Here is a 23,592-nt window from a genome sequence, read left to right as displayed (position 1 = left end):
GTTAAGGGAAGGAGACCCGAGCGAACCTGACAACTTTTCTTCTCTTCACCCGATCAATGCTTGCCACCCAAAGTGAGCCCTGAATTATGGCGGCTTCTGCGCCGACGCCGCACGGAACTGGCTTTCCAGCAGAGGGACGATGTGGCTACTATGTGGAAAAGAAGAAGCGCTTCTGCAGGATGGTGGTGGCAGCAGGAAAAAGGTTCTGTGGTGAACACGCTGGAGCCGCGGAGGTCTGGTATCGCCTTACCCTCTCGAGAGTCGGAAATAAGTTTCCTGGTCCGGCACCTCCCCTCTGACAGATTTCTGCTTCAGTCCCCTGGATTTTCCAGCTTTTCTTGTGATAAACGCAGTCCTGGCCTCCCTAGGGAGAGATGATGAGCCGTAGTGAAGTGCAGTGTTTTCTTGTACTAAGTAAAGCGCCAGCAGTGACCCGTTTATCTTGATACCAACTCATGGTAATGCTAGATTTTAGTTTTACGGCAGACTACCGCTTCTTGCCCTCCGCTCACTCTCCGCCTTCCTGATGGGAAATGGTGGTTTAGAAAGAAGAGTGATCAAGAAAGCATCCCAAGGTTTCACTAATTGTGTTTTCATTGTTCCGTGAATGATAATAACTTCTTGTCAATGCGGTTGAGAGAAACTTTTTAAATTTTTTATTTAGACGTACAATCTTTTGAAAGCAACTAATAACTACTTTGCTGAAAAGGGGAAGGAAAGATATAAAAACATGTAAGAATTGACTCTCCTTTTAAAATTGAGAACAGAAAGTGTACAGTTTTGTTCAATTATACATATGATTGTATTGTCAAACAACATATAACTTTAGTATGTGTGTTTCTTTAGGATATATATGATGGGAAATTTAAAAAACAAGAACAGTAAAATGCTAATAGAAAAAGAGCATGTTTAATAGGTTTTAGAAAGATTAAACCAAAGATACAAGCATCTGATTTTATGCCTTCTGAATGTCCAGTATTATTTACATTATTTTTCTTTGTTAGATGGTTTATCCTTCTAGGCAATATCCAGTACAGATAAGCCCCCAGAACCCCTTCATCTCCTACTGTCCCTCATAGCTATAGCTCTAGTTCATATTTTGATTTGGCTAATATTTGCCTAGGGTGAAGTGTACTGAAACAAGCTTATTCTTGTTTTGGAATGTGGGTGACCTGTGACTTATGGGAACTCTTTGAAGTACACTCTCTGTTGTATTGGCTGGTTTTGAGAGCACCAGCAAACATCCCCTGATTGAAAAATGAACTTTCTGGTAGGAGGAGGATTTTGTTCTTACTCTAAGACCTTACACTTCACCTTAATCAGACACCCAGAGGTGACTGCAGACGGTGACAGTGGTAGAATATGAATAGATCCTTACAGGGTGATCCATATTCCTGGAGAGAAATGACATCATGTTATTAATCCCTTGAAAAAAGACTGCAAAACACTAAGTGGAAACACTTTCCATGACTATGATTTGGTTTTCAATTTTGGGCATCCTACTGAATCTGTAATTTATGTTATAATTGGGTGTATTGTTTCCGTCTTTTTTTTCTTAAGTGTCTTATATGGCTGAGATCACCTGTACTCATTTTTACGCAGTGGTTCTTAAATGGGGGTGATTTAGCACCCCCAGACAATGTTTGAAGACATATTGGTTGTCACAACTGAAGAGTGTTTCTTGCTTCTAGTGGAGAGAGGCCAGAGATTCTGCTAAACATCCTACAATGGACAGGACGAAAAAGAATTATACAACCTGAAATATCAGTAGTGCCAAGGTTGAGAAGCCCTGTTTGTAAACCCAAATAATAAATTTTAAAAGTGCTATTTTCCCCTACTCTATCGTTAAGCTTTGGGAGGTTAGTATAGAGTCTTCTCTTTCATGGAGGTTAGACTTTAAAGTCAGCAAATAGGGAAGAATAATGTACTATATTTTCAAAAGATACTGAAAAGTCTCTTAGCATGTTCATGAAATTCAGTGTACATAGTTTCATGGATATTCTGGGAGGCAGATCAGAACTGAAATAAACTGAAAAAGGAATTGTTAATACTAATCATGAACACTTAGCATTTACTGTATGAACAGCACCATGCTAAGCAGTTTTTTTTTTTCTAACCTATTAGCTCACTTAATTTTTACAACCCTTAGGAGGTAAGATATATTATTCTCATCTTTCAGATGAGGCAGTAAGACTACCTCAGGTCGTAGAGTTAGGAGCTGATAGTTAGGAGCCTGATAGATAGAACTGGGAATCATACCTAGGTAGTCTGGCTGACCTGTGGTTTTAACTGTTATGCTATCCTGTTATATACAGATTCATATCAATGTTGGGTAGACTTGCCAACACTATTAATTCCTTTTTTTTCCCTGAGTATATGTAGCTAAATCCATGTAACTTAGAAACGAACAGGGTGTAACTCTTCTATAGTAAAAAGTTGCAAAGCTAGTAGAGTAGGGCCACATACCAAATGGTTAAAATACCATATAGACAGTCCCCAACTTACAATGAATGGTTCAACTTACGATTTTTTTGGATTTATGATGTTGCAAAAGCGATAGGCATTCAGTAGAGAGCGTACTTTGAATTTTAAATTTTCATCTTTTCCGGGGCTAGCAATATGTACTGCTGGGCAGTGGCAGGGAGCCAGGGCTTCAAGTCAGCCACGCTATCACTAGGGTAAACAACTAATATGCTTACTACCATTCTGTACCCATACAACCATCTGTTTTTCACTTTCAGTACAGTATTCAATAAATTACATGAGATATTCAACACTTTATTATGAAATAGGCTGTTAGATGATTTTGCCCAACTGTAGTCTAATGTCAGTATTCTGATCATATTTAAGATAGACTAGGCTATGCTACGATGTTCAGTAGGTTAGGTGTATTAAATGCATTATTGACTTAAGATATTGTCAACTTACGATGGGTTTATCAGGTTGTAATTCCATCATAAGTTGAGGAAGATCTCTTTCGTTGTTTCTGAGATACTTTTTTTTTTTCACATTTTAACATCTCTGAAATCAGAATGCTTCTTAAAATCAATGACATGTTATAATTTAAATTGGCAACATTTTTTCTTTCTTAGTAGTACCTAAAATAATAGTGTATATTATAGTCAGTGCTGTCATAGATTCAAAATTCCATATGTAGGCCTTTTCTATAACCTGTTTGAAGCTATAGACCCTTGTTGTCCAAAGCAGTATTTGCTCAGATATACATAAACGAGCTACACCAAAGGTTTTTTTTTTTAATTGAAGTATAGTTGATGTACAGTGTTATATGTTACAGGTGTACAATACAGTGATTCACAATTTTTAAAGGTTATACTCCATTTATAGTGATTATAAAATATTGGCTATATTCCCTGTGTTGTACAATGTATCTTTGTAGCTTATTTATTTTATACATAGCAGTTTGTACCTCTTAATCCTCTACCCCTGTACTGCCCCTCCCCCCTTCCCTCTCCCCCCTGGTAACCACTAGTTTGTTCTCTATATCTGTGAGTCTGTTTCTTTTTTTGTTATATTAACCAGTTTGTTGTATTTTTTTAGATTCCACATATAAGTGATATCCTACAGTATTTGTCTTCCCTGTCTGACTTATTTCACTTACTATAAAACCCTCCAAGTCTATCCATTTTGTTGCAAATGGCAAAATTTCATTCTTTTTTATGGCTGAATAGTATTCCACTGTATGTGTATGTGTGTGTGTGTGTTTGTGTATATATATATATATATATATACCACATCTTGATCTATTCATCTGTTGATGGACGCTTAGGTTGCTTCCATATCTTGGCAATTGTAAATAATGCTGCCTTGAACATTGGGGTACCTGTATCTTTTCGAATTAGTGTTTTTGGTTTTTTTGGATATGTACCCAGGAATGGAATTGCTGGGTCATAAGGTAGTTCTATTTTTAGTTTTTTGAGATACCTCCCTACTGTTTTCCGCTGCACCAATTTACATTCCCACCAACAGTGTAGGAGGGTTCCTTTTTCTCCACATGCTTGTCAACATTTGTTATTTGTGTTTGTTTTGATGATAGCCATTCTGACAGGTATGAGGTGATATCACATGACACTGGAGATTTTTGTTGTTAAACTCTATGACCTGATTTTGCCAGTGTTTTCTTAATGTCCTTTTAAGGTTTCCTTACCTTGTTTTGGTATAGTATAAGCTTATGATTACACTGAAGTTGTATCTAGTATCTGTAAGCAGTGAACTTGATATTTTATTCAAATAAATATGTCCTTTTTTTTTTTTAATTAGGAAGAAAATGCTCGGAAAAGAATCCTGTGTCCTTTAGATCCAAAACAGTAAGTATGGGTCAGAGAAGGGTTTTTCTGTGCTGGAAACAGTGATTATCCCAGTCTCATTTTAAATAATTTTCTCTTTAAATTTAGCACAGTATATGAAGATCAACTAGCAAAACATTTGAAAAAATGTAACTCAAGAGAGAAGCCAAAACCTGTAAGTGTTTGATCAGTAAAACTGAATGGTGAAATGTGTGGTATGTAATGTTTATATATACTTAGTAGATTACAAATGTGAATTTTTAACAAGGCTCTTGCCTCAGGAGGCTTAAATATGGCAAATACATTTGAGTGTGTATAGGACATCAGATTGTGAATCCACTTAGACTCCTAATTGAGATAATAGAATTTTATGCAAGAAGAGTGGTATTCAGAGAATAATTCCACAGTTTATTTATTCAAAAATATTTACTTAGTGCCTACTAAATTCATTTCAATAAAATATGATCCCAGCCTTCATGGAACTTATTTGAGACTGGTAAGTAACTTGTAAATAATGGGCATTACTTAATAAGTTTAATGAAAGAAGTATGTACACATGTGATAAGAGCACATACTTGCATTAAAATTAAATCCAAGGGGTCAAGAAAGGCTTCCCAGAGGGAATAACACTTGAGCTAAGTCTTGATTTGGCAAAGAAAAGAAAGAAGAATCTTTCTAAGTGGAAAAAACTATATGTGCAGAGGCAGAAATTGAGAAACCACTTGAGGTTTTCAAGGAACTTGTACTTATTCTAAAAGATACAGGGAACCATTGAAAGATAGCAAGCGAGGAAATGGTGGGGTCAGATTTATCTCTTAGAAAACTTTCTCTTAGAGCAATGTGGGTGGATGGCTTGCAATCAGAAGGTCTAGTTAGGGGGACATTGCTGCAATCCACGTAGGACATGATAAGAGACTGAATTAAAGAGGATGGAAAGAATATAGATAAATGCAAGAATTATTTAGGTAGCGGAATCAATAAAACTTGCTGACTGATTGGAAATTCAGAGTTGGATATGTGAGTCCAAAACTCAGTAGAGAGGTTGGGCAAGTAATAAAGATTCAGAAGTCAAATACATACAGATCATAGGTGAAGCTTTGGAATTTTAAGTTACCCAGGGTAAGAGATTAGTTAGAACTGGGGGGAAGTTGGGGGACTTGTTTATTCCATAGATATTAATTGAGCACTTATGCCAGACATTGTACCAAGCACCCTGCTTAAAATAACATTACAATCTAGTGGAAGGGATAGAAAATACAATATTATATGTGTTAAAATAGATTAAGTACAGAGTGCTATGGAAGAATAAAGGAGAAGAGCCTAACCCTTTTGGGGGAGGACATAGGGGTTTAGAGAGATGGGAAAGGAGTCAGGGAAGCTTTTCTGAAGGAATGTCATAAGATGAGACCTAAAGGTCAAAGGAGAGTCATCCAGACAAGGAAGAAAACATGGGTAACTCACATGACAAGTATGAAATACAAGGGGAGAGCTGAATAGAAGATGAGAGGTAGGCAGGAATTAGAGCATGAGACCAAGGACAGAGCTCTAGGTGACACTGACACCTAAAAGGTGAGCTGCTAGTAGGAACCATAGAAAAATATTGACAAGGGATGGCTGGAGAGGTAGGAAAGAGAAAAAAACAGAGAAGCATGGTATATGGGAAGCCAGGGGGAGGAGAATTTCAAAAAGAAACAAGTGATCAGCTGTGTCTAGCATCACAGTGGAGTCAAGTAAGGTAGGGACAGAGAAGAATCCATTGGGTTGGCAATATGGCAGTTTTTAAAGATCAAAGAGTTTAGCAAAATGCATATTAAATAGAGTGGAGTGGGCAGAAATCAGACTGAAATGATATATGAGTAAATGGAAAACAAGGCAGTAGAAATCTTAAGTGTCGACTATTCTTTTAAGAAACTAGTCTATGAATGGAACTTGAGAGGTAGACTAGCAGTCAGAGAGGAAGGTAGGACAGAAGGAGTGTGTTTTAAAATGGGAGGGACTTCCCTGGCAGTCCAGTGGTTAAGACTCCACGCTTCTAATACAGGGGGCGTGGGTTCGATCCCTGGTCAGGTAACTAAGATCCCACGTGCCGCCTGGTGCGGCCAAAAAATGAATTTAAATAAATGATAGATAGATAGATAGATAGATAGATAGATAGATAGATAGATAGATAGATAGAATGGGAGAAAAGAGTTTTATTTTTATGCTTAGAGTAATGAGCCAGTAGAGAAGAAGAAATTGGAAATAGAAGAGGGCATCACTGATAGTGTGAGGCTCCCCAGGAAGCAGGCAGAAATAGGGTGCAAAATAGAGGTAGAAGGGAAGAAATAGGGGAAGAAATAGCTCTTCCACTTACGTAGATGGGAAGTAGTATAAGATGGATATCAGTTCAGGCGAATTTGAGCTGACAGGAGGTTAATTGAGAAAGATGTCATTTGATAGCTACACTTCCTTGCTGAAGTAAGAGATAAGGTGATTAAGGGAGGTGATGGTATAGTAGGAGATTTGAGGAGAGAGGTAAAAGTTTAGAATTAGAGTTACGCAGAATAATTGCTAGGCATCTTTGAGAGTCAGACTGATGGAGATACTGAATTTGAACTGGCACCAGTCCAAATGACTGAGGAGCTTTGCTTCAGCAGTGTTCAGCAGTTTTAACTTTCGAACTATTGGGAGTTAAAAGTCATATTAATGCAGGCATTAAGTTTTGTAAGGGTGGGTTTGACAGAGAACCAGATTGTGAAAGATAATGATAACAATGGTACTGAGTGTCCAGGCTGGGTGGCATGAAAGGGAAGCCAGAAATTAGCTGAGAAAAAATAGAGGTCTTTAAAAGGTGAAAGAATATGATTCAGAACAAGAGAATCACTACACTTTGTACTAACATATTACAAAGTTATAGTCAGAGAATGGGCTAATGAGGTTTAAGGTTTCAGAGGTTAAATGGTTCATAGTAACGCCAGAATCTAGAGGACCCTGAAAGTAGTTTGCCAAAGTGGAGCAAAGGTCATTAGAATTAAGAAGGTCAAGCAGAGCTATTTGTTGGATGGCTTGAAAACATAGTCAGATTGGCTGAACTTAGTGGAAAGAACAGCTTGGTGTCAAAGTTCCTAATGAATATTGGATAATGACCAACAGGGTGATAGTTGACAACTGCTGGGAGATTTAAAAGATGTTTAACAGCCCAATGTTTCTCAGTGGGGGCTTTTGGCATTTCAAGTGGGACAGTCCTATCCTGTGCACTTCAGAGCATCCCTGTATTTAGAATTCCTGGCTTCTGAGTGGCAGATGACAAAGGCCCTTGTCAAGAAGCATGAAGGATTTGAAATTTAATCTTATTTTCAAGCTAACAAGTTAGCCTACCATAGGTTTGTGGATGCTGGAAGAAGATATGAGACTCCTGGGTCAGAGACAAAGGGCTTTATTACTCGCTGCACAGCAAGCAATGTGAGCTTCTTGTCTGCATCAACTCCCTTTGTTCCCTAAGTTCCCTCAAGTTGAAGTGGTCTTGGTGGATGCTGCACATGTTTGTGCACAGCTTGTGTCGTAGCTGAAGAAGGCCAAGCTTAGGAAATACGTCTTTTTAAATGAGCAGTAAGGAAACCTGCCTCACCTTTGTTCCATAAGTAGACATTTCTTTATTGTATTGTACAATAAGCAGGCCTGCCACTGCTCTAGAAGGAGACACTACTTCTGTCTTCCAAGGTTGCTTGGTATACAAATGTCCTTGCAAAGATAGTCTGGAACAGAGGGGGGTCAGTGCCTTTGCTTATAAGACTTGCAGAAAATTGAGAGACCTGTAGATAATTGTCTCCCAATAGCACCTCTCAGTCATTTTGAGAACAAAATATCCCCATACATTTCCAGATGCCTCCCAAGTGAGAACTAGTAGGACAGATGGCATAAGTTTAAAAAGAAAGTATTTTTACATAAAGATGTATAGAAGATTGTTTCCTTAATTTCTCTTTCTGACCTTTCATTGTTAGTGCATAGGAATACCAGAGATTTCTGTGCATTAATTTTGTATCCTGCAACCTTACCAAATTCATTGATTAGTTCTGGTAGTTTTCTGGTGGCATCTTTAGGATTTTCTATGTATACTATCATGTCATTGGTGAACAGTGACAGTTTTACTTCTTCTTTTCCAATTTGTATTCCTTTTATTTCTTTTTCTTTGATTGCCGAGGCTAGGACTTCCAAAACTATGTTGAATAAGAGCGGCGAGAGTGGACATCCTTGTCTTGTTCCTGATCTTAGTGGAAATGCTTTCAGTTTTTCACCATTGAGAATGATGTTTGCTTTGGGTTTGTCATATATGGCCTTTATTATGTTGAGGTAGGTTCCCTCTGTGCCCATTTTCTGGAGAGTTTTTATCATAAATGGGTGTTGAATTTTGTCAAAAGCTTTCTCTGCATCTGTTGAGGTGATCATATGGTTTTCATCCTTCAATTTTTTAATATGGTGTATCACATTGATTTGCGTATATTGAAGAATCCTTGCATCTCTGGGATAAATCCCACTTGATCATGGTGTGTGATCCTTTTAATGTGTTGTAGGATTCTGTTTGCTAGTATTTTGTTGAGGATTTTTGCATCTATGTTCATCAGTGTAATTTTCTTTTTTGTTTGATATCTTTGTCTGGTTTTGCTATCAGTGTGATGGTGGCCTCATAGAATGAATTTGGGAGTGTTCCTTCCTCTGCAATTTTTTGGAAGAGTTTGAGAAGGATAAGTGTTAGCTCTTCTGTAAATGTTTGATAGAATTCGCCTGTGAAGCCATCTGATCCTGGACTTCTGTTTGTTGGAAGATTTTTAATTACAGTTTCAATTTCATTACTTGTGATAGGTCTGCTAATATTTTCTAATTCTTCCTGGTTCAGTCTTGGAAGAAATTAAGGAAACAATCTCATTTACCATCTCATCAAAAGGAATAAAATACCTAGCAATAAAACTACCTAAGGAGGCAAAAGACCTGTACTCAGAAAACTATAAAACGCTGATGAAAGAAATCAAAGATGACATAAACAGATGGAGAGATATACCATGCTCCTGGATTGGAAGAATCAACATTGTGAAAATGACTATACTACTCAAAGCAATCTACAGATTCAGTGCAGTCCCTATCAAATTACCAATGGCATTCTTCACAGAATTAGGACAAAAAATTTTACAATTTGTATGGAAACACAAAAGACCCCGAATAGCCAAAGCAATCTTGAGAAAGAAAAATGGAGCTGGAGGAATCAGGCTCCCCGACTTCAAACTATACTAAAAAGCTACAGTAATCAAGATAGTATGGTACTGGCACAAAAACAGAAATATAGATCCGTGGTACAGGATAGAAAGCCCAGAGATAAACCCATGCACACATGGTCACCTAATTTATGACAAAGGAGGCAAGAACATGCAATGGAGAAAAGACAGCCTCTTCAATAAGTGGTGCTAGGAAAACTGGACAGCTACATGTAAAAGAGTGAAATTAGAACACTCCCTAGCACCATACACAAAAATAAACTCAAAATGGATTAAAGGCCTAAACGTAAGACTGGATACTATAAAACTCTTAGAGGAAAACATAGGCAGAACACTCTTTGACATAAATCGCAGCAGTATCTTTTTGGATCCACCTCCTAGAGTAATGAAAATAAAAACAAACAAATGGGACCTAATTAAACTTAAAAGCTTTTGCACAGCAAAGGAAACCGTAAACAAGACAAAAAGACAACCCTCAGAATGGGAGAAAATATTTGCAAATGAAGCAACAGACAAAGGATTAATCTCCAGAATATATAAGCAGCTCATGGAGCTCAATATCAAAAAAACAAGCAACCTAATCAAAAAATGGGCAGAAGACCTAAATAGACATCTTTCCAAGGAGGACATGCAGATGGCCGAGGGGCACGTGAAAGGATGCTCAACATCACTAATTATTAGAGAAATGCAAATCAAAACTACAATGAGGTATCACCTCACACCAGTCAGAATGGCCATCATCAAAAAATCTACAAATAATAAATGCTGAAGAGGGTGTGGAGAAAAGGGAACCCTCTTGCTTTGTGGCTGGGAGTGTAAATTGATACGGCCACTGTGGAGAACAGTATGGAGGGTCCTTAAAAAACTAAAAATAGTACTACCATATGACTCAGCAATCCCACTACTGGGCATATACCCTAAGAAAACCATAACTCAAAAGGACACATGCACCCCAGTGTTCATTGCAGCACTATTTACAATAGCCAGGGCATGAAAACAACCTAAATGTCCAACGGCAGATGAATGGATAAAGAAAATGTGGTACATATATACAATGGAATATTACTCAGCCATAAAAAGGAACGAAATTGGGTCATTTGTAGAGATGTGGACAGACCTAGAGTCTGTCATACAGAATGAAGTAAGCCAGAAAGAGAAAAACAAATATCGTATACTAATGCATATATGTGGAATCTAGAAAAATGGTACAGATGAACCTACTCACAGGGCAGGAATAGAGATGTAGACGTAGAGAATGGACATGTGGACACAGGGGAGGAAGGGGAGAGTGGGACGAATTGGGAGATTAGGATTGACATACATACACTACCATGCGTAAAATAGATAGCTAGTGGGAACATGCTATAAAGCACAGGGAGCTCAGCTTGGTGCTCTGTGACGACCTAGATGGGTGGGATGGGGGGGTGTGGGAGGGAGGTACAAGAGGGAGGGGATATAGGTATACATATAGCTGATTCACTTCATTGTATGGCAGAAACACAACATTGTAAAGCAATTATACTCCAATTAAAAAAAAAGAAAAAAGAAAGAAAAAAACATGTGTAGAAGAAAAGTGATGCCTACCCCAGTTAGCCCCTCAGTAAGAAGAAAGAATGTTGCCTTTATTTTCAGGTATGCATGGAGGTTATCTTCCTTACCTAAGTGTCAGGCTTTAGTTAAAGCAAGCAGGTTGAATACGTGTTCTGGGAACAGTTTGAGAGAAGAAATGAATTTATTAAAAATGGAATACCCCTGTGAATTTCCTGGTGGTCCAGTGGTTAGTACGCCGTGCTTTCATGGCCAGTGGACTGGGTTCAATCCCTGGTTGGGGAACTAAGATCCCACAATCCACGTGGCACGGGCAAAAAAAAAAAAAAAAATGGAATACCCCTGCACAGATTCCATTGCACGCTGGGACACAGTGGAAAGGAAGGGGAGAAAAGTAGTGGGATGACGAGATAAGAGGAAAGAAATGCAGAACAGTGTTTAGTACACTATGTATAACATGAAACCCAGGTAAAATCTTATCACTCGTTTGTTTACTAATAGTTATAGTTAATTTTCTCTTACAGTTGTGCCAGTCATCCAACAAAATATTCTAATACCTGCTTTCTTCACCTGTTCACTTAATCACTGGTTTCCGTTATTACCCACATAGGTAAAGGTAGCAACATACAATCCACATGTTACCTTTCTCCTATCTGCGTAACTAAAGCCCATTGCTATGCATAATGTCCCAGGAGTTGTTTTCACTTTCAAAGCAATTTGTAAAAATTGTGCTATTTCATTCATCTATATCTACGTGGTCTAATATGGTAGCCACTAGCCATGTGTAACTATTAAAATTTGAGTCAATTGAAATTAAACAAAATTGAAAATCCAGTTCCTCAGTCACACTAGCCGTATTTCAAGGCTAATAGCTACCATGTTGGCCAGGGTAAATATAGAACATTTTCATTATTGCAGAAAGTGCTATTGGACAATGCTAACCTAGATCCTTACCTAGAGTCTCTCTCTCTGAAAATGGACTAGAAATATCTCACTATCTTAATTTAAACAACATAATATCACAGGATATTTCTATTTTCTATTTTAATTAGTATTTTAAAATAGAAGAAATCAGACCTAAACCATTGTAATATTTTTTCTTATCTCTGTTTTTGGCCCTGCTGCCTATCTGATAAACAGCCATTTGTAGTTGGGTCTTTGTTTTTGCTTTAACCATTAGCAAAAATGACACAGTCCTCAGTCTATGCTGGAGACAGGTAAAAACTTTAATAAAAATTACTAATGAATTTCTTCAGGCTATAAATGTTTATTCAAATAGCCACCTCACTAGAATGTAAGATCCGTGAACACAGAGATTTTTGCCTGTAGTGTTCACTGTGGTAAATCCTCAGCACCTAAAGCAAGTTAAGGACCACAGTAGTCACTCAATAATTATTTAATGAATAAATGAACAGGAGAAAGGGAGGATGGCAGGTACAAAGTATTGGAAGAAGCCACGGATCAGTTTTTCAGCTTAAGTTTTGTGAACTCGTCACATTAATAACGGTATTGTTATGGTTTGGTTTTGTTTTTATTCAGGACTTCTTTATTCAAGATATTAATGCAGGCTTAAAAGATGAAACAGAAATACCTGAACAATTAGTAAGTACTTGACTTTTTAATTTTACAAAGTATTTATGAGCATCTCCACACTGTGAATAAGCTGTGTTCCAATTTTTGGAATAAATTAACTATTTTGATTTAGAATGCATTTTCTTATAGAATCAGTGTTATTTATTAGTTCCCAGACCAGCTCACTCCCCATTTTTGTATATAGGTTCCAATTTCTTTTCTCTCTGAAGAGCAGATGGAAAACTTAATTAAGAAACTGAGAAAAGCAAGTGAGGGTAAGTCTGCCTAAATTTGCAAGTTAAATTTTTTTAGAATAATCAGGTGGTATATGAGTTAATTCCACTGTGGTTTAAGAGATATTACTACCATTGTTTAGAGCCCTACGGTTTCATGTTTGGTTGTTTAAGCTTTTGTGCTTTTATTTGGCACAGGTTTGAACTCTACACTTAAAGATCAAATTATGTCCCATCCAGCATTGCATGATGCCCTTAATGACCCTAAAAACGGTGATTCTGCAACCAAACATCTGAAACAGCAGGTATGTTTAAACCATAGTAACTCTACTAAAAATGGCCTTTTTGTTCATTTGTCAAAGCTAACATTCTGTTGTTTCTAAATATAGTTATTAATGAGATTTTGTTTAGATTATCTTTCAGGGTACAGAATCCCCATTTCAAAAAATGTATATAAACATATATAAAAAATCCTTGGAATGGATATGGTTCTGAGTACTACATGTTAAATATTTAAAAGCAAGAGAAAAGCTTTAAAGCCAAACACAAATTATCAGTGTGAACATGCTGCCCTATATAGAAATTATCTTGCTATGTTCCCATTTGAGCCGAATGTTTTTGCTCTAGTTTATAAAATAATCTCGTGAAGTTTGCAGGCTTCTATTTTAGGTAACATTGAAAAATTAAAGTTACTTGGTCCAAGAAGATGCTTTGTTGAGTTTGGAGCAGGAAAGGGAAAATTATCTCATTGGGTTGATATTGCCTTAAAAGATGCTGAAAAAGTTCACTTCATCCTAGTAGAAAAGGTGACCACAAGATTCAAGGTAAGTGAAACCATTGTAGTATATTGGTAACCAAACTTTGCACTTTTCTTGTTTGAAAAACAAAAAATAATACTCAGAAACATGCCTCTTAAAGAAAATGAATTTTTTGTGTGTTTATTTGATTATAGCTTTTTATTCTAATTATATTGATGATTTAAACTGAAGGTAAATTTTTTAATCTAAATTTTGATAGTTCATTGATCTGAGTTCTTACAATACTTACAGAGACAAGAAATTATGTGGAAAGAGCCAAGCTCAAGCTAGGAGTTAAAAGTCTTAAGTCCTAACCTACATCTGAAACTTACCAACTGTTTGTTCAGTAAACATTTATTGAGCATACCACAATTACCTTGATAGATATTGGGTAAAGTCAAATAAGACAACGTCCCTATGTTCTGTTACTTATATTGGAAAGAAGAGACAAACAGATAAATGATTATAGAAAAGGGTTAAAATATGAAAAAAGGTCGTACAGAGTACAGTGTGGGTTCAAAGGAGGGAGTGACAAGTTTTACTGTAGAGAAGGGATGGTGAATGGCTACACAGAAAAGGTGGTGCTTGAGCTATATCTTGAAAAGTGGGTATTTGCTAGATACAGGGTTTGAGGAGCATTCTAGGAAGCAAGAAGAGTGTAACCAAATGCCCGAAACGACAGGGAAACATGGAAACATTTCTGTGTGATGGAAGTCCATGGTGTGAAGTAGAGTTCAGCAGTGATGAGATGGGAGAGGCGGCCTAGACTCTGGAAGGGCTCATATTTTATGCTAAGGGAGGAGTTTGACTTTATCCTGCTACATGCTGGGGATACAGTGGAAACAAGGTTTAATTCTTGTCTTCAAGAAGCTTACATCTAATGGGACAGACTTATAAGTATCTTGGCTCAGTATGCTAAGTGTCTTATGATAGTGATAAGTACCAGATGCTATAGGAGTGTGAAGATAGAATGCCAGCCTCAGTCTAGTGTGGGCTACTGAAGGTTTCCTGGAGGAGGTGGTAGCTGAGAGGAGATTGAAAGAATATATAAGAATTGGTGAAGTAAATAGAAAAGGGTTTTAAAAGTTCCTCCTAGCAGTACCGTTGAAGCTGTATCAGAAGAGTGTGAACCTTGAATTAGGGAGATTAATAATAAGATCATTATTATCCAATAATCCAGGTAAGAAATGGGCCAGAGCTAAGGATGTTGCAATGAGATAGAGAGGAGGGAAAGAGTATGAGAAATGTTATGATGTTGGAAGCCCCAAGACTTGGTGACTTGTTATCCATTAAGTATGAAAGAGGAGTTACTTCTGGTGACCTTTTGTGCCTTAAGTGACTAAGTGGTGTTCTTCCCTCAGATAGGGAATACAGAAGAAGGGAAGGGAAAAATAGTTTGGAGGGAGAAATAATGAGTTCAGTTTTGAATGAGTTTGCTGTTGAAGTAGAGCTTTTTATTATCTATGAACCTTAATTCCTTCATCAGTGAATTGGGAATTTTTAGAGTTAAAGGAAATAATGTGTACATAATAATTTATAAAATGTTCAAGTCTTATAAAGATGTACGATATTGTTATTTTGGAGATTTCATCACAGAATATACAATCTTAAATTTTTTAATTAACAATTCTACTTTTTAAACACTAAAAACTAAGATGGAAAATTATTTGCTCTGAATTTTGAAAACAAATAGAAATATTTTTTCATAAGGCTTTTTTTTTTTTTTTTACATAAAAGCCATTGTTATAATAATGTTCTGTTTGCACAGGTAGATGGCAAACACAGAAAGAAAAATTCAGTGTTTGAGAGACTTCAGATTGATATTCAGCACCTGTGTTTGAGTAAGTTGCATAACTTGCAGTTGCTCTTCCATAAATCATAGAAGTTTCAAACTCTGAGGGTTGCTTAGAAATCCAATCCCACAGAACACTGCTTCAGGGAAAACAGAGATTAATCCATTGTTAATATAGAATGTTATATCTAACATTTAGGTAAATATAAATGGAATTAGGGTTGAAACTTTAAGAAATTGTTTTTCAGTATCAACTAGAAATGAAATATCATACTAGGGAATAGCTTAAAAGTTTTGAGAATATGTCCTTATGTTGCTTCTTTATCCTGTTTAAATTAATTACTGAGTCTGTTCATACCATACACTAGCCTTCTGCCTATAGTTAACATGACTTTAGCTAAACTCTTACAGAAATGAGATAGTTCTCTGCCTAGCTAATATGTAAAAGATACTTAATGCCTAGCTAATATGTAAAAGATACTTTCTGCCTAGCTGATATGTAAAAAATACTTCCTACAATTTTAAATTGTACCAAAGAAAATAACCCATCTCTATGGACCTCATATTTCATACACACACACACACACACACACACACACACACACACACACACACACACCCATCAGTCATACTCTTTAATGCCCTTTCTGTACCTTTTAATAGTTTTTCATATTATTTAAAATGAAAATATGGGCTTCCCCTGGTGGCACAGTGGTTAAGAATCCACCTGCCAATGCAGGGGACACAGGTTCGAGCCCTGGTACGGGAAGATCCCAAGATGCCGCGGAGCAACTAAGCCCGTGCGCCACAACTACTGAGCCTGCGCTCTAGAGCCCGCGAGCCACAAGTACTGAAGCCCGCGTGCCACAACTACTGAAGCCCGTGTGCCTAGAGCCCGTGCTCTGCAACAAGAGAAGCAACCACCACAATGAGAAGCCCGCGCACCGCAGTAAAGAGTAGCCCCTGCTTGCCGCAACTAGAGAAAGCCCACACGCAGCAACAAAGACCCAATGCAGCCAAAAATAAATAAATAAATTTTAAAAAATAAATAAAATGAAAATAATACAAACACATGCTAGCAACCTCTTCTGCTAATTTTAATTCAGCCCTGTGACGCAAACCACAGCTGGCCCATGTAGTAAATAAAATTTGTTTATTGAGTTAATAGTTAATTTAAAATTTTGTTTACTTGGTCTTTTAAAAATGTGTTTGTTTTAAGGTCCTATTGTATAGCACAGGGAATATTCAGTATTTCCTGATAAACCATAATGGAAAAGAATATGAAAAAGAATATACATATGTATAACTGAATCACTTTGCTGTACAGCAGAAATTAACACAACATTGTAAATCAACTATACTTCAATTTAAACAAAAAGGTATAACTTTAAAATTTGTATTTGTTTTAATACATTTGCCAAGTATTCTGTTAGTTTCTATCTTCCTGAAAAATTCTCCCCTGGATCCTTCAGGTACGTTCCAATGTAGACTGGGTGCCCTCTGTTCCTAGAGCACAATTGTCAACCTTAAAATTCTCTTCATTTTCATCCTGGGGATTCCCTTCACTCTCCTAGGTTGGGATTTATTTTTCCACATCTTATCCCATATCTTCCTCTATTGATTTACTGTCTTTGGGGAAAGCACCTCCTCCTATAGCTTCCTGAGAAACAATTGCATTAGAGATAAATTTGAGACCTTGCATTGTCTGAAAGTATCTTTTACTTTACCCTTACACTTGATTTGCCTGGGTATTTCTATTTCTAAGAATTTTGAAACTATTACTCCACTAGTATTGTTGTTCAGAAGTTCAGTGCCATTCTGAGTCCTGAGCCCTTGTGTGTCATCTGCTTTTTTCTTTCTAGAGATTTATAGGCTCTTTTCTTTGTCCTCAGTGTTTTAAATTCTCACAGTGATGTGTCTTGATGTAGTTATATTTTTATCTGTTGTACTGGGCACTTGATGGACTCTTGTGTGTATAGCAGTGGTTCTCAACTAGAAGCAGTTTTAGCCCTCAGGGAACATGGGCAATGTCTGAGATATTTTTCGTTGTCATAAGAGTGCACATGCTGCCAGCATCTTATGGATACAGGCCAGGGAGCCTGCTAAACCAGAGACCGGCTAAATATCCTGTAAGGTACAGTATAGCTCCCGACAACAAAGAATTATTGGGGTCGAAAGTTAATAATGGCAAGGATGAGAAATCCTGACTGAGAGATTCCAGTATTCTCAGCTTTCTGGGAAATTTCCTTGCATTCTTTCTTTCATAATTTTCTCTGTTCCATTTTTTCTTTTCTCCCTTAATGGAAGAACTTTTATGATTTAGTTATTAGACCTCCTGGAATGGTTCTCTACTTTTCTTGACTTTACTTCTCTGTTCTATATCTTTTGCCTTTTTTGTATACTTTCTCAGATTTCTTCAACTTAATTTCTTCTATCATAGTTTTAATTTCTAAGATTTTTTTCTCTGAATTTATCTTTGTAACCTGTTCTTTTTTCATAATTGTACTATCTTTGTGAGGATATTAATGATTTTTTTTAGAAGTATCCTCCCTTCATATTCTGTTTTCACTAAGTTGCTCTTTTCCATTTGTTTTGGTCTGTCTCTTTCAACTTAGAGGCTCTGCTCAAACATCTGTGCTTTTTGATGGTGTGTTCATAGTGATGAGTGAGGGACTAAGAGCTCTTGAGTCTTCAGGTGGAGTTGTTGACTCTGAGCTCCAGTTTGGAATGACCTGTCTAGAATGTGATCTTTCCTCTTGGGCTGGTCAGGGAAGACTCTTCTGATCACCTGCCTAGAGGGTAAAGGTCTGATTACCAACATTCTGGGACCCAGTGACAAGTAAGAGCTTAATCTATATGCATATTCACTTAATCCTGCTATTTTACCACACTTCAACTTTCAACTTCCTATTATCCTTCAACCCAGTGACCTCCTGTTTTACTTGCTTGAGAGAATTAATCTACAGTTTTCCACCAATTGGTAAAGAGGTAGTCACCAGGTGGCTATGAGGTGAGGATCTGATTACTTCTTAAATAGACTTCCTGTAGGCACACTCTGTTATCAGTAACTAACTCAGCTCTACTTCCAAGGTTCCTGATGCCCCCAATTCCCTAAGGGCTTTCTTAGACAACCTTTCTCTTCACCCTGATTGAGGATAAGTTTCTTGAACCACCTTACACAGGCAAACTATTCCATTTGGTACCAATTTCTTCTCCTAGTATGTGATACCATCTGAAGACAAGCAACAAAGAATTTGAAATATTTACTAAGGACCTCCATTGGACAATTCACTGTGCTGGGTGCTGTAGCTGGATTTGTAGGGGGAAACATACTTTTCATTTCAGAATCTTAGAAAAAGGAAAATGAATAGGGGGGGAAAAATGGAAGCCTTAACTGTGATATACTACATTTTACTGCATTACCTTGTAGATGTCTTTTTTTATTTTACTTTTATACTACTATTATGAATATTTTCTTTTATTCATATTCAGAACAGTGTGAAAGCTAAAGTAATATCTTGTCCTTGATTATCAAGATATAATGAAAGCTATATTTTTCATTTGATTATAATATTGAGTATAGTATTCTATAATATAAAATGTCGGTTGTATTATATGTATTTATCATATATATTAGTTATGCAAAATAAATCTAGTAAGGAAACTTTTGAGTCCTTTTATCAATGGGTAATAATATTTAGCAAAATAAGGCTTCTACAGGGTGAAGTCCTGAGTCAGTATAGAAGAAATAGCATTGGCCTAAAAGTCAAGAAATTAACTCGGGAGTAAAGAACCAGCTGGGGGCGAGGTGGGAAGAAAAGGAAGATAAAAATTTTTAACTCTGATTCTGGCTATGTCCGTAGCCATCTGTGTTACTTATCAAGTCACTACATCTTTGAGCCTCTTATTCCTAAGCTATAAAGTGAGAATTTTTTGTCTGTGTCTCTTTCAGCCCTAAAATTCAAAGATTCTAATTAGTTCTCTCTTTGGGAGGCCACTTAATGCCTTAATTCACAAGAGAGCCAACTTAGTTCTCATTTCTTTTTATTTCAGACAAGATTCCTTTGCTAAGCAAAGAAAAACTACCTGTGGTAGGAATTGGAAAACATCTGTGTGGTGTGGCAACAGGTATGTAAACATACTAATAATGTCGAGATGAACACATTAAGTTTTAGCTTAACATGGTCCCAAATATTTAAAGAGTCTCTTTTCAGTAGTTTTTATCCCTTGTTTGCAGCTCATTAATCTTCATAGTAGCACTGGCCCTGTATTATGTCAGATTTAGAGCTCTCCTACTTATCTGCTCATTTTGGCCATTTTGCAGGATGAATTAAAGAGTTTTACGTGTAAATACTGTGTCATATGGAACCTTAAAGTTCGTTGGGTTATACTTCAACCAAAAAGGAAATAAATCATTTATGGAAACTGTATGATTCTATCCCAGAAGCTACTCATTTTTTCAGAGGAGTTGCTTGGGAAGGACTCTGAAACTTCTCCCACTAGAAGATGATTATGTATCAGGATTCTAGGGAAAACAAAAAAGGAAATATTAAGATTTGTCTTAGCACTTGGATCCATCGGATGTAGCATGTTAAAGTAGAAAGAACATGGGCTTTGAAATCAGATAGTACAGGGTTCAACTTTGCTGTATAACCTTGACAGATTACCTTTCTGAGCTTTGGTTATCTCGTCTGTAAAATGAGGATAACAACATATAATTTGCCAGTTTACATATAAAGTGTCTGGCACATATCAGTGCTCAATAAATGTTAACTATTGTTACATCTTCTTCTGGCTTCCGCTAATTTCATGTCTACCCATAAGGGGAACTTGGAGCCTCCATAAGAGTTATTCAAGTTGGCTGGAGATGACTTTAAGTATTATATATTTGTGTTGTCCTTCATAGTTTTTAGATGATTTTCATGTACCTTGTCTCATTTAACTCTCATAAAAGCCTTCTGAAGTAAGCCAGTTCTATCCTGGGGAGGAAACAAAAAATGCTCCTTTACTCCTACCCATCTAACCCAAGTTTCTCAGAAATGTTATCTACACTGGCCATTTCTCATTGTTCCACACACTTTTTCCCTCCTTGATTCACTCTATCTGAATTCTCCTTTCATCACTGTATCATCATCTTAATGAAAAATCTCTGCTATTGTTGCTTACCCTTCTGGAAATTCTGTTTTCTTCTCTTTTGTGACATTCTTTCCTGGTTCTTCCCCTACATCTGTGCCATTCTTTCTGTATATCTCACGGTGTCCTTCCACTACTTGTCCTTTAAATACTAATATTCACACCCATCTTCCACACACCTCATGTGTCTTTCCCCTTCTTAAAACTATTCAGTAGCTCCCAGTCACCTGCACCTTAAAGTCTAAGCTCTTTAACATGACATCCTAGTCTTAATCTGGCCTCTGCCTTCCTCTCTTTGCCACTTCCTGCCTCTATATCTATTGGTCTATACATTCTAACCCTTCCCATATATTATACTGTGTCCGTTTCTAAATTGATCAATTTCTACTCCTTCTTCAGCTCATTGTCACCACTTTCAGGGAACCTCCCTAAATAAGATACTCCTCCTTAGTGTTCATCATAATTGCCTCTGCATATCTTAAGCTCATTGTATATTAATTTTCTGTTTATATATCTAATTCTCCCAGTATGCTGTTTTTTTGTTTGTTTGTTTTTCTGAGCATAGGGAGTGTGCTAACATTGATGCTTGGTATATAACAGGAACTCAGTAAATCTTTGAATGAATAAATAATCTTGGCCACAAATGTGCTGTGTTTCCTTGTCCCTTTCTAGGTACGTGGCTTTGTCCCTCAAGTTCTCTGTAAAGGAGGGGTTGAGATGGATTGCTAAAGCTCCTTCTGATTCTAAAATAACTTCATTCTTTTAATAATTTTTCTGATTATCCCCACTTCTGAAAATCATTTACTTAACTCCAATATAAGTAAAACAGTGACTGAATATCTTTTGTCAGAAAATAATAGTTTATAAAATAATAGATAAGCTATCGCCTTCTCCAAATAACAGGTTCCCGATAGTTTGTTGACTTAAATTCATATATTGTATTATATATACTATAAAATATCAGATCATTTACTATTCACCTGTGACATCTTGGGATAATAAAGTTTAAAAATACATATGTTTTTGATTGAGCAAACACAGTGTGACATTCTAATCAGACAGAAAATGTGGATTTTACAGCATATATTTGGAGTCTTTCTAGTATTGTCAATAATATAGCAGTCATTGGTGGGAAATTATCATAATCATCAAAAATCCATTTGTTTAGTTTTTAAGTGGACTGTAAATTTTTCATTTTAATATAAAGTTCATTTATCTCTAAGTCTGTGTTTATTAATCATCATACATCCACAAAGCCTTGCACATGAAAGACATTCAGTAACTATTTGCTGAATGAATGTATAACTATAGTAAGGCTACTCAGCGAGGCCTACTTTCCACCTTCTGACCCCACTCTTCTCAACTCTTCACTATTTGCTGTGAACATCTTACATTTCAAGACTGACACCTAACATCAACTTAGCAGACACTTAGCCGATGCCTTTCCTCTTTCTTTCTTTGGGTTCTTTAAGCTCAAAACTTCCCTGGAATGTTAAATGTAGAGACATAAATTTTTTCTATACAAGTCATTTCCTCAACAAGGGTAGGAGAAAAATGAGAGCAAATTTGAGTAGTTGGACGAATAGTTTTACAAATTTTAGATCTTAAGCTTCACACAGTTTTTGGGGGGAAGTTGACTTTATGCAGAATAAATCATTAGAGAAAATGGTACAATAATGAGAAAAGGGCAAATATGAACAAAGTTGATAATTCATGAAAGAATTAGTACAAGTATAGAGCTAAGTAAGTTTTTGTTGGGCTTTTAAAAACCATACTGCCTAATAAATGTAAAAAATACTTATTTTTAAAGATGATGTGGTTTGGGGGGCCACATAATTGTGTTTGCAGATCTTGCATTACGATGTTTGGTTGAAACCTATGCTGCCAGTTGTGAGGAAAGGAATGAAGAACCTTTAGCCAAACGTGTAAAGAATGATAAAACAGAAAAAGAAATTAACACTTTGGCCAAGGAAGGAAATGAAAAAAATATCCCAGAGAAGTGGACCCCTGTGGCTGGCATTGTTATTGCACTCTGTTGTCACCACAGGTGTGATTGGAGACATTATGTGGGCAAAGAATATTTCAGGGCTCTAGGCCTTGGAGCATTGGAATTCCACTATTTCCAGCGAATGAGTAGTTGGGCGACTTGCGGGATGCAAAAAACATCTTTGGAAGCTTCAAATATCTCCACAAAAAGAAAAGATAAACAGAATGATGGCAGTGAAGAGCATGATGATGGAGGATACAGAATCACAGATGACAGCGCTGAGAGTTTGCCTGGGTAAGTGACTACTTTGAAATGCACAACACTAGGGCAGAAATACTTTATTATTACTATATTTTTAGATGAATATTACCAAAAATTCATTCATGAAAATATATTTTACTAAAAAAATATATATATATATATTTTACTAATTTTAGAATAAGTTAAAATATACACACTTTAATTGTGGCATTAATAAAACGTATCTTGGAAGCATGGGACATAGCACATAGTATGTTGTGGGTTATTTAGCAGCTTATCAATGAATAAGACTAACTAAAATAATTTGTCATAAGGTTTTACAGAATTTTAACAATGTGTTGTGTGTGTTTATTCAATTTAGGTTTCTTACTGTTGAAGAAAAGAAGAAAATAGGGCATCTTTGTAAATTGCTGATTGACCAAGGCCGAATCAACTATTTACAGCAGAAAGGATTCAATCCCGCTTTACAGTATTATACAGACCCTCTGGTGTCTTTGGAAAATGTATTGTTAACTGCTCTACCAAATCATTCTTCATCACCAGAAACAACTGCTTAATGGAAAAGAAATTTTGAACAACATCTGTCTTCCACCAAAAAAAATTTTTTAATTGTATTTTTATATTCATGAAAATATAATTTAAATAGCAGATAATATGAACTTTTAAAAATGTGGCCTCGTTGAACTTTGGTAATGGCTTTGTTTTTTACTTTAGAAGTC

The 23,592-nt window shown here is 36.5% G+C and overlaps 1 protein-coding gene across 1 annotated transcript; it reads left to right on the top strand.

The window, feature by feature from the left end:
- Positions 1-11: 11 nt before the first annotated feature.
- Positions 12-23,543, top strand: TRMT13 (tRNA methyltransferase 13 homolog). Its single transcript, XM_061183800.1, has 11 exons — positions 12-233; positions 4,279-4,325; positions 4,413-4,479; positions 12,638-12,700; positions 12,876-12,945; positions 13,102-13,208; positions 13,560-13,727; positions 15,469-15,541; positions 19,546-19,620; positions 22,474-22,906; positions 23,235-23,543. Exons 1-11 carry the CDS (start codon positions 87-89, stop codon positions 23,428-23,430), a joined length of 1,446 nt encoding a protein of 481 aa, XP_061039783.1. The 5' UTR covers positions 12-86; the 3' UTR covers positions 23,431-23,543.
- Positions 23,544-23,592: the final 49 nt, after the last annotated feature.

The sequence above is a fragment of the Eubalaena glacialis genome, chromosome 3, assembly GCF_028564815.1.
Source record: "Eubalaena glacialis isolate mEubGla1 chromosome 3, mEubGla1.1.hap2.+ XY, whole genome shotgun sequence".
Classification (NCBI taxonomy): Eukaryota; Metazoa; Chordata; class Mammalia; order Artiodactyla; family Balaenidae; genus Eubalaena; species Eubalaena glacialis.
This window is presented reverse-complemented; position numbering and strand designations above follow the sequence as displayed.

Coding starts and splice junctions, on each gene's coding strand:
- TRMT13 (XM_061183800.1), top strand. CDS start 87: ATGGCGGCTTCTGCGCCGACGCCGCACGGAACTGGCTTTCCAGCAGAG. Junction 234..4,278: donor AACACGCTGGAGCCGCGGAG/GTCTGGTATCGC, acceptor TTTTTTAATTAG/GAAGAAAATGCTCGGAAAAG. Junction 4,480..12,637: donor CAAGAGAGAAGCCAAAACCT/GTAAGTGTTTGA, acceptor GTTTTTATTCAG/GACTTCTTTATTCAAGATAT.